This window comes from Calliopsis andreniformis, chromosome 9 (genome assembly GCF_051401765.1).
Source record: "Calliopsis andreniformis isolate RMS-2024a chromosome 9, iyCalAndr_principal, whole genome shotgun sequence".
Classification (NCBI taxonomy): Eukaryota; Metazoa; Arthropoda; class Insecta; order Hymenoptera; family Andrenidae; genus Calliopsis; species Calliopsis andreniformis.
In genome coordinates, this window is record NC_135070.1 from 4,793,042 (window position 1) to 4,806,186 (window position 13,145).

General features: G+C 32.1%; 3 protein-coding genes across 5 annotated transcripts; all 3 read left to right on the top strand.

Annotated features, from left to right (window-relative positions):
• The first annotated feature begins 299 nt into the window (after positions 1-299).
• Positions 300-7,161, top strand: Sp3 (phosphatidylinositide phosphatase spermathreecae). Of its 3 annotated transcripts, XM_076385203.1 has the most exons (13): positions 300-438; positions 854-1,230; positions 1,293-1,556; positions 1,630-1,784; positions 1,870-2,042; positions 2,107-2,299; positions 2,375-2,702; positions 2,822-2,892; positions 3,166-3,390; positions 3,692-3,913; positions 4,000-4,313; positions 4,383-4,592; positions 4,671-7,161. In XM_076385203.1, the coding sequence occupies exons 1-13, from the start codon at positions 342-344 to the stop codon at positions 5,654-5,656; spliced, it is 3,615 nt and encodes a 1,204-aa protein (XP_076241318.1). In that variant the 5' UTR covers positions 300-341; the 3' UTR covers positions 5,657-7,161. The 3 variants fall into 3 exon arrangements, with proteins under 3 accessions (XP_076241318.1, XP_076241319.1, XP_076241320.1); XM_076385204.1 differs by lacking the exon at positions 3,166-3,390; XM_076385205.1 differs by lacking the exon at positions 1,293-1,556.
• A 1,133-nt stretch (positions 7,162-8,294) lies between these two features.
• Positions 8,295-10,663, top strand: LOC143183170 (rRNA N(6)-adenosine-methyltransferase ZCCHC4). The gene is made up of 4 exons (XM_076384635.1): positions 8,295-8,485; positions 8,562-9,115; positions 9,200-9,899; positions 9,972-10,663. Exons 1-4 carry the CDS (start codon positions 8,437-8,439, stop codon positions 10,322-10,324), a joined length of 1,656 nt encoding a protein of 551 aa, XP_076240750.1. The 5' UTR covers positions 8,295-8,436; the 3' UTR covers positions 10,325-10,663.
• Positions 10,664-11,059: 396 nt separating this feature from the next.
• On the top strand, positions 11,060-12,996 carry Htra2 (HTRA2-related serine protease). Its single transcript, XM_076384476.1, has 7 exons — positions 11,060-11,454; positions 11,547-11,670; positions 11,771-11,857; positions 11,933-12,127; positions 12,200-12,350; positions 12,418-12,583; positions 12,667-12,996. The coding sequence occupies exons 1-7, from the start codon at positions 11,060-11,062 to the stop codon at positions 12,827-12,829; spliced, it is 1,281 nt and encodes a 426-aa protein (XP_076240591.1). The 3' UTR covers positions 12,830-12,996.
• The last annotated feature ends 149 nt before the right edge of the window (positions 12,997-13,145 follow it).

Below are 13,145 nucleotides of genomic sequence, written 5' to 3' on the forward strand. Positions count from 1 at the left end.
TTCTTTTTCCTAAGACAATCGTATTAGAAAGCATAGACTATGTCTGTATAATTAAACATTACGCTATTTTAACTTCAATGGCTATCGAAATTTCAGGGATTATCAAAATTCTATTTTAGTTCTTATCTGATTTGAAATTTAGTATCTATATCAATCTCTATCCAGTCGCCATCTACTCTTTGATCAAAAATATCTATAGTCTGGTCTGTGCTTAAAACGGGCTTATTGTTAGTTTTATATAGGAGCAAGATGGCGAAGTGTCCGTCATAGGCGGACTCGTTAAGGGAGTTGACATTACACATGCTGCCTGTAAATCGTCATACCGCGGAAAAGTCAGAAGAATGGAACTGTTTCGTACTGACACTCATTTTATCTTTGTGAAAGAGAGATACAGTCTTTGGTGCGACAAATATACGGGTGAATTTTCTGCAAAATCGGGTGAGTATAAGCTTACAATTGACAAAAGTGCATAGGTATACGTTTACGTCAAGTGCAGTAACACATTGCAATATCGTTTATCATTTTCACTATCAGCTGTTTTAATTTATTGAGAAATATAGGCAGAATAATTTTATATTTTTTCATGTTATGGATTAACTTTTCTAATAGCTCTTATCACAACAGGAAAATTAATTTTATATCAGATCAAAATTACATTGTTCCTAGTAAAGGAAATTCCTTAAAAGGTAGCTGCTTGCATACTCTTTTGCAATGTCTATAGTCCATACATTATGTAAATATATGAGATAAGATTTTACTAATATAATTAGTCATAAATGAAGATGTGACTTAAGATTTAAGCAAACTTTTATGAACATTAGGAATTGATTATTAACTATGAATTGTTTTACAGATTGGGAATGGGCTTCCGCAAAGGATTTAGAATGTGTTGGAATGTTTTATGGCATAGTTGGCAAAATAGAACAGCCATCTGTATTAGAACCTCGTTTAATGTTGATTAAAGAAGTTTTCCCAGCTGGAGAACTATATGGAGGTCATGTCGTATATAAAATAAAATCTATTGCATTTTTGCATCTTGGCACAGAAAATGGTGATATTGGACTTTTGCCATGCAAGAAGCATCAGAATTTGCCAAAGAAAAAAAGTCAAGGTGGTTTGTTTGATGTGCCACAAAAAGCTGCTTTTGCCAAAACATGGGGAACCATTAAAAGTGCTACAAATACTATAAAGAATACTACACAACAAGCAGCTGCACTTGCAACATCTCAGGTAACTCATTTAACTTTAATAAGTTTTAATAATGAAATGTTATAATGGAAAATTATTTTCAGGTAAAATCTACAGTCACTAAACGAAGTATTGTTAAAGACAAAGAAAGATTTGAAAAAAGGATTTTAGAAGAACTGAGCAAAATATTTACGGAAACAGATTCTTTCTATTTCTGCCAAACTGGTGACATCACCAACAGTTTACAAAAGCTTTCTGTCATTGAATCACAGAAAAATGAAGAAGAACAAAATAAACCACTCTGGCAAAGAGTGGATGATAGATTCTTCTGGAATAAACACATGCTACAAGATATAATTAATTTAAAAGTTAGAATTTTTATAAATTGAATCTATTCGTTTTATAGGATATATGTTCTTATAAAAACATTCATTTTATTAGACAGATAAAGCGAATTGTTGGATATTACCAGTTATCCAAGGGTATGTACAAATAGAGAAATGTAAAGTAGAAGTGGGTTTCGATGACCAGCCTAGACATGAAACCTTTAATCTAGCTATTATATCAAGAAGAAGTAGATTTCGTGCAGGAACACGGTAAGTATTTCATTTGTTTGTATAAATGTATTGTATTAGTTTTGTTATATACAAAAAAAAAAACGGATTTTTAATCGTAATAAAGATATAAACGACGTGGCGTCGATGATGAAGGGAAATGCGCAAACTATGTAGAAACAGAGCAATTAGTTTGGTACCATGATCATCAGGTATCTTTTGTACAAGTACGAGGTAGTGTACCAGTGTATTGGTCTCAACCTGGTTATAAATACAAGCCTCCACCACGTATTGATAAAGGTAATTAATAAAAGTAATAACTCCATGTATATTAATTAAAATGTCAATATTTGTGATATTTTAGATGAAGCTGAAACTCAAGTGGCATTCGAGAAACATTTTACAGAAGAGTTGGAATTATATGGTCCAGTTTGCATTGTCAATCTTGTAGAACAAACAGGAAAGGAAAAGATCATTTGGGAAGCGTATAGCAATCATGTGATTAATTATAATAATCCGGATATAACATACACCACTTTTGATTTTCACGAATACTGGTAAGCATGCGTTAAGCTTTAAATTATAAAACCTATTTCAAATTGCTGTTAAATCTACCTTTGTGCCTAACACAGTCGAGGAATGCATTTTGAAAATGTGTCTATCCTGGTCAATGCATTAGCTACGGTACTGACAGATATGGGCTATTGCTGGCGCGATAAGCAAGGCACAATTTGCATGCAGAAGGGAGTGTTTCGGGTGAATTGCATAGATTGTTTAGATAGAACAAACGTGGTGCAAACTGCTCTGGGTAAGGCTGTGATGGAAATGCAGTTTTCAAAGCTAGGACTAATACCGCCGGATGGAACGCTACCTACAAATATCAGGCAAACATTTCAATTGCTTTGGGCCAATAATGGCGACATTATCAGTAAACAGTATGCTGGTACAAACGCTCTGAAGGTTCGTACTCAGTAGCGATTTGTTTCGTAATTTCGTTGTACAACTTGAAAGTTAATTGTACACGAAACATCCCTAAAACCTTCGAACCTCTATGATACATGGTTTCTTGTTACTTATAGGGTGATTATACAAGAACAGGGGAAAGAAAATTTACTGGTTTAATGAAAGATGGCATGAATTCTGCAAACAGGTACAATTGGACAGCAATTACGATACATGCGCTGTATTGCGTTAGAACATCACTCTCATTCACAAATCCTACACGATACATCGCTTTACTGTTATTCATTAGCCAAAACATTCCGCGAATATATTCTTTTAGGCGTTGTAATTTTTTAAATACGAATAAACTGTTACACATTAGTCTTGTATAATGATCAACACCGACTATGTTTACAATCTACGACCATCAATTAAATATTGATGCATAGATCCTTGACACAACCCTTTCATTTTCCCGTAGATATTATCAGCAACATTTTATGGATGACAAACGTCAAGCGGCGATAGATACTTTGCTAGGGAATCCCATCGACGTAAATCAACTGAATATCGATTGGTTGCACTATTTAGACATCCTTGACAATTGCTGTAATGAGCTAATACCCGCGAAACCACAATATATAGAGCTTCCACTTGCTACACATCCTGAGTTTCTTTATGCCGGTGTTATGTATAATTTGGCAAGGTTCGTTCTTAGCTTTGGGTTCAAAGTTCTTAACTTGTCAAAGCACGAATAAGAATTTTACTTCGAGTCTTTAATATCATCGTTCTATTAAGTGGGAAACAATGTTAGTGTAACTATATAATGCTGTAACAAAGTCTATGTTGCACGATACAAATTCTATTGCACGTCAGATGCTTGATTTTAAGTTTAATCTTAATCCTTTAAAAAATGATTACTTACTATTTTTACAATAACACTTTGTCTCAATTCTACCTTCATCTTTCTTTTATACAAGTACCCAAAAAAATCCGTATTCTTTCAGATATTATTTAAATCGCTTCAAGGATGTCTATAGGCAAGCTACGATTGATATGATGTTAGGAAATTCAGTAAGTGAGGAAGTGTTCCAAGAACGTACAGAAGAGGAAGATAATGCTGCAACAGCAGTTCATGTAAAACTGTTGATAGAAGACTGCAAGAAGCTACTTATACCTGATCCAGAAGTTATTTTAGGAAGTTGGGGTTTAATAGATGCTGATCCTGTGTATGTCATTCATTTGTTCTTTTATTTTTTCCTTAATTGTTCCAGAATTCATCATATTATTTCTTCTACAATTTCTATGTCAACAGAACTGGAGACCCAACAGAAACAGAGATGGATACTATTTTTATATTAACGCGCGACAGTTATTATGTAGCTGATTATGATGATCAGATTGATAAGGTTACGAACTACCAAAGAGTTCCACTCGAGGATATTGTGTTGATCGAATTCGGTCAACCAGAAACTACAGTCTCTCTTTTTAAGAATAAGCATTTCTATTGCATTAGAATAAATTACAAAGTAGCCAATGAATGTGGCTACTTTCACATGTTTCGCAGTACAAATTTACGTTTTTTCAATAATATGGCTGTTGTTATAAAAACTGAAGAAGAAAGTATAGGTAAGATAGCTAACTGTATTTAAGTTTTCAGTTATTGATTCAAATTATACATTAATTTGTGCATCACAGAGTCTTTAAAAGCAATCTGTGAAGCTATTTCTGTAGCAATGGAGATAGCAGGCTTACCAAAGATTCCTATAGCAATGAATGTAACATTAGATAGGCGAAAGAGTAAGTTAGTTAATGTTAAAGGATCTCCAGGCCTTCTAGACATTACTTCTTTACCTGAATTGACTAGAAATCTGTCAGAGACACAGTTACTAGCCCTTAAAAGTGCAGGTATCTATCTTTAAAACCATTGTAATACATTCATAGTTTTAGATGAGCAATAAGTTGCAAATTTTCATATAATTACAGGAACAAAGGCTTTAAACAACATGTCGGAACAGTTTAGCAAATTAAACAAACTGAGCCATAGTTTTAGCACAAAGAAACCGATGGACTTGGCTAAAAGTATAAGCAGGAAGTCAGAAGAACCTACGAAGCCTACATTTACTGTCGGAGGTAGAGATATTTCTGGCAATGTGCAAGGAAAACATCGTAGCAGTAGCAGCAGTAGCAGTAGTGACGACGAGAATGTTGAAGCACCACCTGTCCCCTTAGAAAAACCAGAAAACTTTAGTCATGATAAGAATCTGATGGAAGCTTATACTCCATCCATCGGTATCATAATGGGCGTCAAAAACGCTGACGTAGTAGAGAATGACGACAACAATGAAAATCAAAATTTGCCAATGAGACCCAATAATTTTCCTGACCAGAATATCAATGCAGAAAGTCTGCTTGTTCCAGAAGCCGGATCTGGTACAAGTACTCTGAGTGCATCCCCTCAAAAGACATCAGCGACCACGCCTGAAATAACGATACAAAGTGCGACAGAATGTTTGAATGATGACAAGGAAAGAATAGCTCCACCTTCAACGTTAAATCTGTCAAGAAATATAAGTCATTCGGCAGGAGAAGTAGACGAGAGAACCATACTGAATAATATGAACACTAACAATTTGCAAACAGAAAATAGAATACAAGATAAGAAGAGGTCAACATCCGAACAAGATTTAACCCTGAATATCACATCCTCCCAAAGTGAATCAGCGTTGAAATCTATAAAAACCAATATTACAAACGTTGCAAGTCCAGTGGCATCTACTGCCAAAGACATACTGTCGCCCTTTTCTAAATTCGCCAAAGGTGTCCAAACATTGGGCGCAAATTTAGATCCTAGAAAACTGAAGACGGGACAAGTAGGATTGCTAAGGAATCTTTCGGACCATCACATGGAACAGCGACAGAAATTACAAGAAAGGTGGGGCTCTTGTCGGTCAAAATTGATCGCTTTGTAAGTTTTTTGAAGATACACAGTAGCCAAAAACCTGAATGTTTAGCCACGTTATTATATCCGAAAATTTAGAAATTTGCAAAATAATAAAAAAACGAGATACTTCTGCATAGGAATTGACAAATGGATTTATCTGATACCTTCGATATTTTCTAAAAATATAACATCTTTAAACAGTCATATCTGATTTAAAATCTCAATGCACATGTTTAATAGATTCGGTTATTTTTTGTATTACTGCCATCTTCTTGACAAATTGTGCAAATTCATTTTCTAATCCTAATCAGTAAGACATTGTCTATACTTTTATGTGAAAATTACTTTCCAAAGTACAACATGGTCAATATTTAATCTACAGTAAAGCTATTGGAACTGTCTATTAACAAATTTTCTATTCTATATTGACAAGAGCGATGTGTTTTTGCTCCTTTACTAAATGACTATTTAACATGCAAAATGCTTTTGGCATATTTATACAAAATTTTCGTGTCACGACACCATTTGTATCAATTTTATGAAACGAATCGTAGCATCGCATTTGGATGTTAGAAACTAAAATTTTGAATTCACCAACAAGGTGTGCTTTTACAATAAAATTTAATCCCAGCATTCACTGAAGATTATAATACTTTGCTGCATAATTAAATTTTCTTAATATTTGGAACTTTATTCATTTGTTTTATAAATCATAATTTCTTTTTGTAAGTTCACAGATTCAGGTAGATATACAGTTATTGCACATATATGGCACACACAACTATCTAAGCACTGAAAATTTATTTGTGCAGCAAATTCAGTGAAAAGGCTTTGTAGTCAATTATGTAAATAAGAGAAGTTATTCAACTGTAGTCTAGTAAATAATATTAATTTTAGTAATTAAAACAAAAGCATAGTAGCAAGATGCGACATGCAAAGTAAATGCTTTTTTCAGAAGTCTGTACAGTGTGCAAATTAGTGTCAATAGTTATTAAAATATAGAAAGTACAATGCAAGAAGCCAATAACTGAATTTTTTTAATTACTGAATTATGATAAACAGAAACAAGTTTGAGACTTATTTTAGATATACGAGAAAAGGAAATCTTTGTTCGTATGTGTCACATTGTTCCTCGTATAATTGTATGCAGAAACTATGTGTAATTCAAAATATCAGGAACACAATCACAGTATTCATATATTTGCATAGTTGAAGTATTATGTACATTACATTTAGCTAGTACTAGAAAAACTCTGAAGATATACTCAACATCTAGTTTATGAAGGAATATGCATTGTTATTTAATATGCTATATTTATGGCAATTTAGACTAAAGGACATGAATTTTGACTTTAGATATCTGACCTCTTGTATATATAAATGTTAATTTAGTTGTTATACTATGCAAACATTTCATAATTGCACTAACACGTGTAGAAGTATTGCAAATTAAGTTTTCTAGTAAATGTTTTTCCAATTGCAAATAATAGTCTGTGATATAATCTACCAGAATAAACACAGCCTAGAATGGTATGAAGTGTCGATTCTGTAGATCATTTAGAAATGCTTTAAAACAAGAATACAAGGAAACAGGACTGTTCGTAAGTGATCCATTCTATTTACCTAAATTAATTATTCAGATTGTATCGTCGTTTTTTAATTCATTCCATATAGGTCTGCATATTTCTAATATAATTTTAATAACTGTCAGAATATTTATTTATTAATGTAGTATTATAAGTCTATGAAGAAAATGAAATCTATATTTTTGTTCCTTTTTCCCTATTAAGACAATGTATGGTCCAATTAAAGTTGAACATTCAAATATTGTAAAATATATTATTATCTCTGTATTTTTACGACAGAACATAAGAAACAACCTTAACAAACAACGCACGAAAATGTTTATAGCCTGTAGAGGCTTCAATTGCCTTATATATATACATATATATATAGCAGTTACATTTTCGAAAACACATATACATGATTATGTACATATGACGCAACAAGCTCATAGCACTTGTAGAAAGAAAAAGAATTGAAATAAAACTGCGATAAACTGCAATAAACGCTTAAAACTTCATTTTTACTTTTCCTAAGAGAAGATTGATTTCAGTATAAATTTTCGTTACATTAAACATTATTTCAAGAAAATCTTCTAAAGTTAGAGAAACTATGTCCCATTTGATAGAAAATTATATATACAATTTGCAAAAAAAGTATTTTAACTAATTTTTAAGTAATTATCGATTTAGTTAATCAGATCGTTCTGTCATACAAATAAAAGGTGAATCTCGGCAAAAGTGTTCGAGCGTCACTTGATTTACAGAATTAAAGATTAAAAATTAATTTTTTGAGGAAGTGTAATACATACTTTGATACAACGTCGTATATTGCTTCAATTCGGTCAATTTAAGCACTTAAATATTTCTCTTGTCGTAATTTATTCGTGGAAAAACTATTCTTAGTACACTGATCACAGATACTCCGAATTCGTTTAAACTACTGAGCAAAGGAGCGTCGCGTAAGCATTCAAAATACTTTCGATTCTCGTTTGCGATATTTGCTTGCGATTCTCGAATCTCGAATCAATCGTTTAAATCTAACCTCAGTGGTCGATTAATCACGTGGTGCGGTTTGTTTTGACACAGACGAACATTGTGGATTTTAGCACACTGTAGTATGTTTTACGAATGTATGAAAAATAATAAATATCAATGAAACTTTCCCTTCCCTGTATTTAGATTAAATATTTATGAAATTGTGGGTCTTTATCACTTGATAGTTTCTTTTTATTTAGTAGCAATTATGGAATGCTTTTGGTCCGATTTAACTACACACCCACAATGCCCACATGGTAATTTTCAGTATTAAAATTTGTACAATAGTATTAGATTATATTAAATGTTTATAATAATGCTAACCTTATGCAGGGCCTACTTTATTATTCGGTACACATGAAAAAGGTAAATTGGAAAAATTCTATACATGTTCTGCTTGCCGTGATAAAAAGCTATGTAAGTTTTACTTGAAAGAAGGACAAAAACTGTCAAAACAAGAGACAATTAAATGGGAGCGTGAGAGAAAATTGTTTACCTCTCGTTATCATCATAGATTATTATATATACATTTTAACGAGATAATGAATTTGCCACCAGAAAAGAGGTGTTACTGTCACACTTGTGAAAAATTAATAAATGTAACTGAGAAGGATGCATCGAATACACATAAAGATCATATCATAAAAGAAGGTCTCACAGACTATGAAATGAAACATCCAACAGAGATTTTGAAACCTTTAGAGGACTCAAAGCAGGAGGCTCAATATTTCTTTACGAAAAAAGCGACAGAAGATATAACAAACATGCTTGTAAAACTTGGTGCAAAACAAGTTCTTTGCATTGGCACACCAAAAATTCATGAGTATATAGTAGATAAATATGAAGATAAAATATTTTCATTATTATTAGACTTTGATGGAAGATTTGTAAGTATATCTATTTAATAAATTTTTAAAACAAATAATTTTAAGTTAATAACAATTTCATTGTGTTTTATGATTTTGTTACAGCACAACTTTTTTGGACCACTAAATTACTGTTGGTATAATCTATTGAACAATCATTTTTTCCACTACAGCTCTGTACATATGTTTAAAGACTTTATTACACGTAACAATGGTAAAGACACATATTTAATATGTGATCCACCATTTGGTAGTAGAGTAGAACCTATGTCATGGACCATAAAAAAGATTTCTGAGCTCCATCAAAAATGGAATAATATAAAAAATGAAAATGATTTTTTGAAAATTATGTTTATATTTCCATACTTCATGGAACCCATAATGAAACAAAAAAGCAATCCACCTGGTGTATGTGGAGGTTTAAAGGATTTAAAAATGACAGACTACAAAGTATCTTATGACAATCATTCATTATTTGTAACAAATTCTAAACCTAACAAGCCTCCATCACCTATTCGAATCTTCACAAACATACCTTTGCAATTATTGGAATTTCCTGAATCAGATGGTTACAAATATTGTAAAAAATGTCAGAAATGGGTTTCCCAAGAGAATAAACACTGCAAAAAATGTAAAGACTGCACCTCCAAAAATGGTTTGACATATAGACACTGTAATGCATGTAAACGATGTGTTAAACCTTCTTGGAATCATTGTCAGAAATGTAAAAGATGTACTATATTTAAACATTTATGTGGAAAAAGACCAAAGATCAGTGGCAAATGTTTCAAATGTAACGAATATGGTATGTATTCTTCTCCCAAATTTAAAATCATAGTATTGAAATAGTATATACCATGTACTTTATTTTTCATAGGACATACTGAGAAAGAATGCAACAACAGTCAAGAAAATCAAGCAAATACAGAGAAGAAAATTAAAAAACGTAAGCTTAATGACAAAGAAACAATAAATAATATAAAAAAAAGAAAGATGAATAATTCCCATAAATCTGATGAGGAAGAAAAAGAGACATTAGGATCTTCAATTGTTAAGAAGCCTACAAAAAAATTAGAAAAGAATGGAGTGAAGCAAAAAATAGTACCAGAACTAAAAGTGAAGACTTCAAAGAAGTCAAAAATTCTGAAATTGCCTAAACAGACGAAATCACTTGTTGGATCAAATAATAAAATAAAGATAAAGAAGAAAATAAAAAAACAAAAGGCATAAATTATCTATTATAAACACAATTCATTGTAAATTCACTTTTCAATATTGTAAATTACATTTTCTTTTGATATTAAAAATTAATCTTTAAACAAATGAAATTTAAAGCCTTTAAAACTTTTACACAGAGCATCCTAGAACTAGTGGAAAGCTAGTGGTTCCACATGAAATAATGAGCCAACAATATAGAAATAAATTTTTTAACATCACGTTTTGTTTTCAAGGAAGTTAGTTTAAATTTTGACAAAGAAAACTTATTTCTTCATATTCCTCAAGCGCCTAAAATATTAGTTGCCCAACAAAATTTCATTCCATATTTTCGATTTATTTTTTCATGCAGAATCACTATCACTTTGCTAGTATCACAGATTTTAGAATAGTTTGTATAACTTTACTCATAATATCGCAAAATTGAAAAATAATATGATCATTGTAAATATCTTTTTATAACAGTCATTTCATACAATATTTCGGTAAATTTAAAATGTTTACTTACAAAATTCGACTTCAAAGTAATTTTAGCTCCACAGTTGTTTTAAGACAGATTAGTTCTTTTTTGCAAAGAATACAGGAATAAATTATATGATTTCTTGCTAAATTTTCTTCGTAATACACATTTACTTTCCACTTTTTATGAAATTCACGAAGCGCACAAGCGCAGCACTCGCGCGCGGGAATATGAATTCTGAATGCAATTGAAAAGCTGCCTTCTAGTTGTAATTAGTTGCCAATTGAAAGATGGCTGCCTCCTTGACGCGTATACCGTGGAGAATTTTAAAGAGAAATCAATTTGAGTATAAACAATTAGTTGCTTTCTCCTGCACAGACAGATTCTTACAGTGTAAACATTTTTCCACGCAACAGAAAAAGTCCAATATTTCTGACCAGACTATTAAAAGTATACTAACCTATACGGTTTTCGTCTCTGGTGTTGGTTATGCTCTGTACAAATGGAAAGACGATTTTCACATATATCAATTCTGTAGTTTGGCCAGTATTATACCTACAATACATGCAAAGTCGATAACTACGGTGGACATTAATCATAACAGGGATAAATACAATTTCATAGCAGATGTAGTGGAAATATCAGCTCCTTCTGTTGTCTATATTGAAATTAAAGACAATAAAAGGTAAGTGCGGATTAGGCGACTAAGGAGCGACAATGCAATAGTATAAGTGTGCATCTGATTAAAATTTGAAACAACTATTAATCAGAAGATAGGTTTGATTATTATACAGGCAAACCAATCACAGCTAGCAATGGGTCTGGTTTTATTGTTCAATCTGATGGTCTAATATTGACGAATGCTCATGTTGTAATTAATAAACCAAATACAACTGTTAAGGTAACTGCCGTGACAGTTTATGTGGATTGTGTATATTTATACTACATAAAGTAATAATGTAAACGTTTTTTCAGAAATTCTTATACAGTCTATTTCACAGGTACGTCTTCAAGATGGAAGTACATACACTGGTATTGTGGAAGATGTTGATATGCACAGCGATCTTGCCACTGTGCGGATTAACAAGGTTCATATTCATTAAATAATGTAATGTATTGATTTACAATTCTACGTGGTTGTTATAATAATATTTTTTATGTAGACTAATTTACCGGTCATGAAGCTAGGCAGTTCATCAAATCTTAGGCCAGGAGAATTTGTAGTTGCTATTGGATCTCCATTAGCTTTAAGCAATACAATAACATGTGGAGTTATAAGCAGCGTCAATAGGCAAAGTGAAGAACTTGGTCTTTTTAATAAACAAATGGGTTATATTCAAACAGATGCTGCGATCACAGTTAGTGTCTTTATTTATAGTATACAATAATTAAGGTTAAACTCATTTCTATTAAAGATTATTATTCTTTAGTTTGGAAACTCAGGTGGCCCATTAGTCAATTTAAATGGAGAAGCAATTGGTATAAATGCGATGAAAGTGACGGCTGGTATTTCTTTTGCAATACCTATAGATTATGCTAAGGATTTCCTGAAGAAAGCAGAAATGCGGAGAAAAGGAAAAGGTAATATGTCATGACTAGATATCGTAAGGAAGTAACAGTATCGTAATAAATCTATCTTTTAATGCAGTACAAAATGCTGTGGAAACCCCTAGACATCGATACATGGGAATCACTATGCTCACTCTTACACCGAATCTTCTTTTTGAGTTACAACAGAGACTAGAAGGAATTCCACAAAACATTAGACACGGAGTTCTTATCTGTAAAGTAATCACTGGATCGCCAGCTGACTCGTACGTTTTAGAAACTAATCTGTAATAGTAGTAACTAATACAATACAAATAGTTTGTCTAACATTATTATCAAAATATTTTAGGGGCGGTTTACAGACAGGAGACATCATAACACACGTGAACGATGAGCCTGTGTTAGGTGCCACCAATATTTACAAAGCGGTAGAATCAAGCAAATTATTAAGGTTGACTGTTATAAGAAAGATGGAAGTATTACACTTACGAATCGAGCCCGAAGAAATTTAAACTAAAAAAATATATTTGATACATAACTTATTTCAAATCAAACTATTTTTCAATAGAATTTCTACGCTTGTTTGTACAAATCGCCACGGACGTATTAGAAGAAATTATTTGTTAAACCAAAAAATGTTATTTCTTCGCGTTCAACAATAAATTGCGTAAAGAATGAACATGCTGTGTATCGTTTTTCACTATCCAACGTGGTCCCTGCATGCGAACGATCTTTCGATAAAAAATTGACAGTATCTAACAAGATTTATTGCGATCGTTGAATTTATCGGAAGTCTGATTGTTCCTTTATCTTCTTCTTAGAGTTGTC

Excerpts from the sequence above, each read along its gene's own strand:
- LOC143183170 (XM_076384635.1), top strand. The coding sequence starts at position 8,437 with ATGGAATGCTTTTGGTCCGATTTAACTACACACCCACAATGCCCACAT. Across the intron at positions 8,486-8,561 it reads ACACCCACAATGCCCACATG|GGCCTACTTTATTATTCGGT; the intron begins GTAATTTTCAGT and ends AACCTTATGCAG. Across the intron at positions 9,900-9,971 it reads TTTCAAATGTAACGAATATG|GACATACTGAGAAAGAATGC; the intron begins GTATGTATTCTT and ends TATTTTTCATAG.
- Htra2 (XM_076384476.1), top strand. The coding sequence starts at position 11,060 with ATGGCTGCCTCCTTGACGCGTATACCGTGGAGAATTTTAAAGAGAAAT. Across the intron at positions 11,671-11,770 it reads AACCAAATACAACTGTTAAG|GTACGTCTTCAAGATGGAAG; the intron begins GTAACTGCCGTG and ends TCTATTTCACAG. Across the intron at positions 12,351-12,417 it reads AATGCGGAGAAAAGGAAAAG|TACAAAATGCTGTGGAAACC; the intron begins GTAATATGTCAT and ends CTTTTAATGCAG.
- Sp3 (XM_076385203.1), top strand. The coding sequence starts at position 342 with ATGGAACTGTTTCGTACTGACACTCATTTTATCTTTGTGAAAGAGAGA. Across the intron at positions 2,703-2,821 it reads CTGGTACAAACGCTCTGAAG|GGTGATTATACAAGAACAGG; the intron begins GTTCGTACTCAG and ends TGTTACTTATAG. Across the intron at positions 4,593-4,670 it reads ACTAGCCCTTAAAAGTGCAG|GAACAAAGGCTTTAAACAAC; the intron begins GTATCTATCTTT and ends ATATAATTACAG.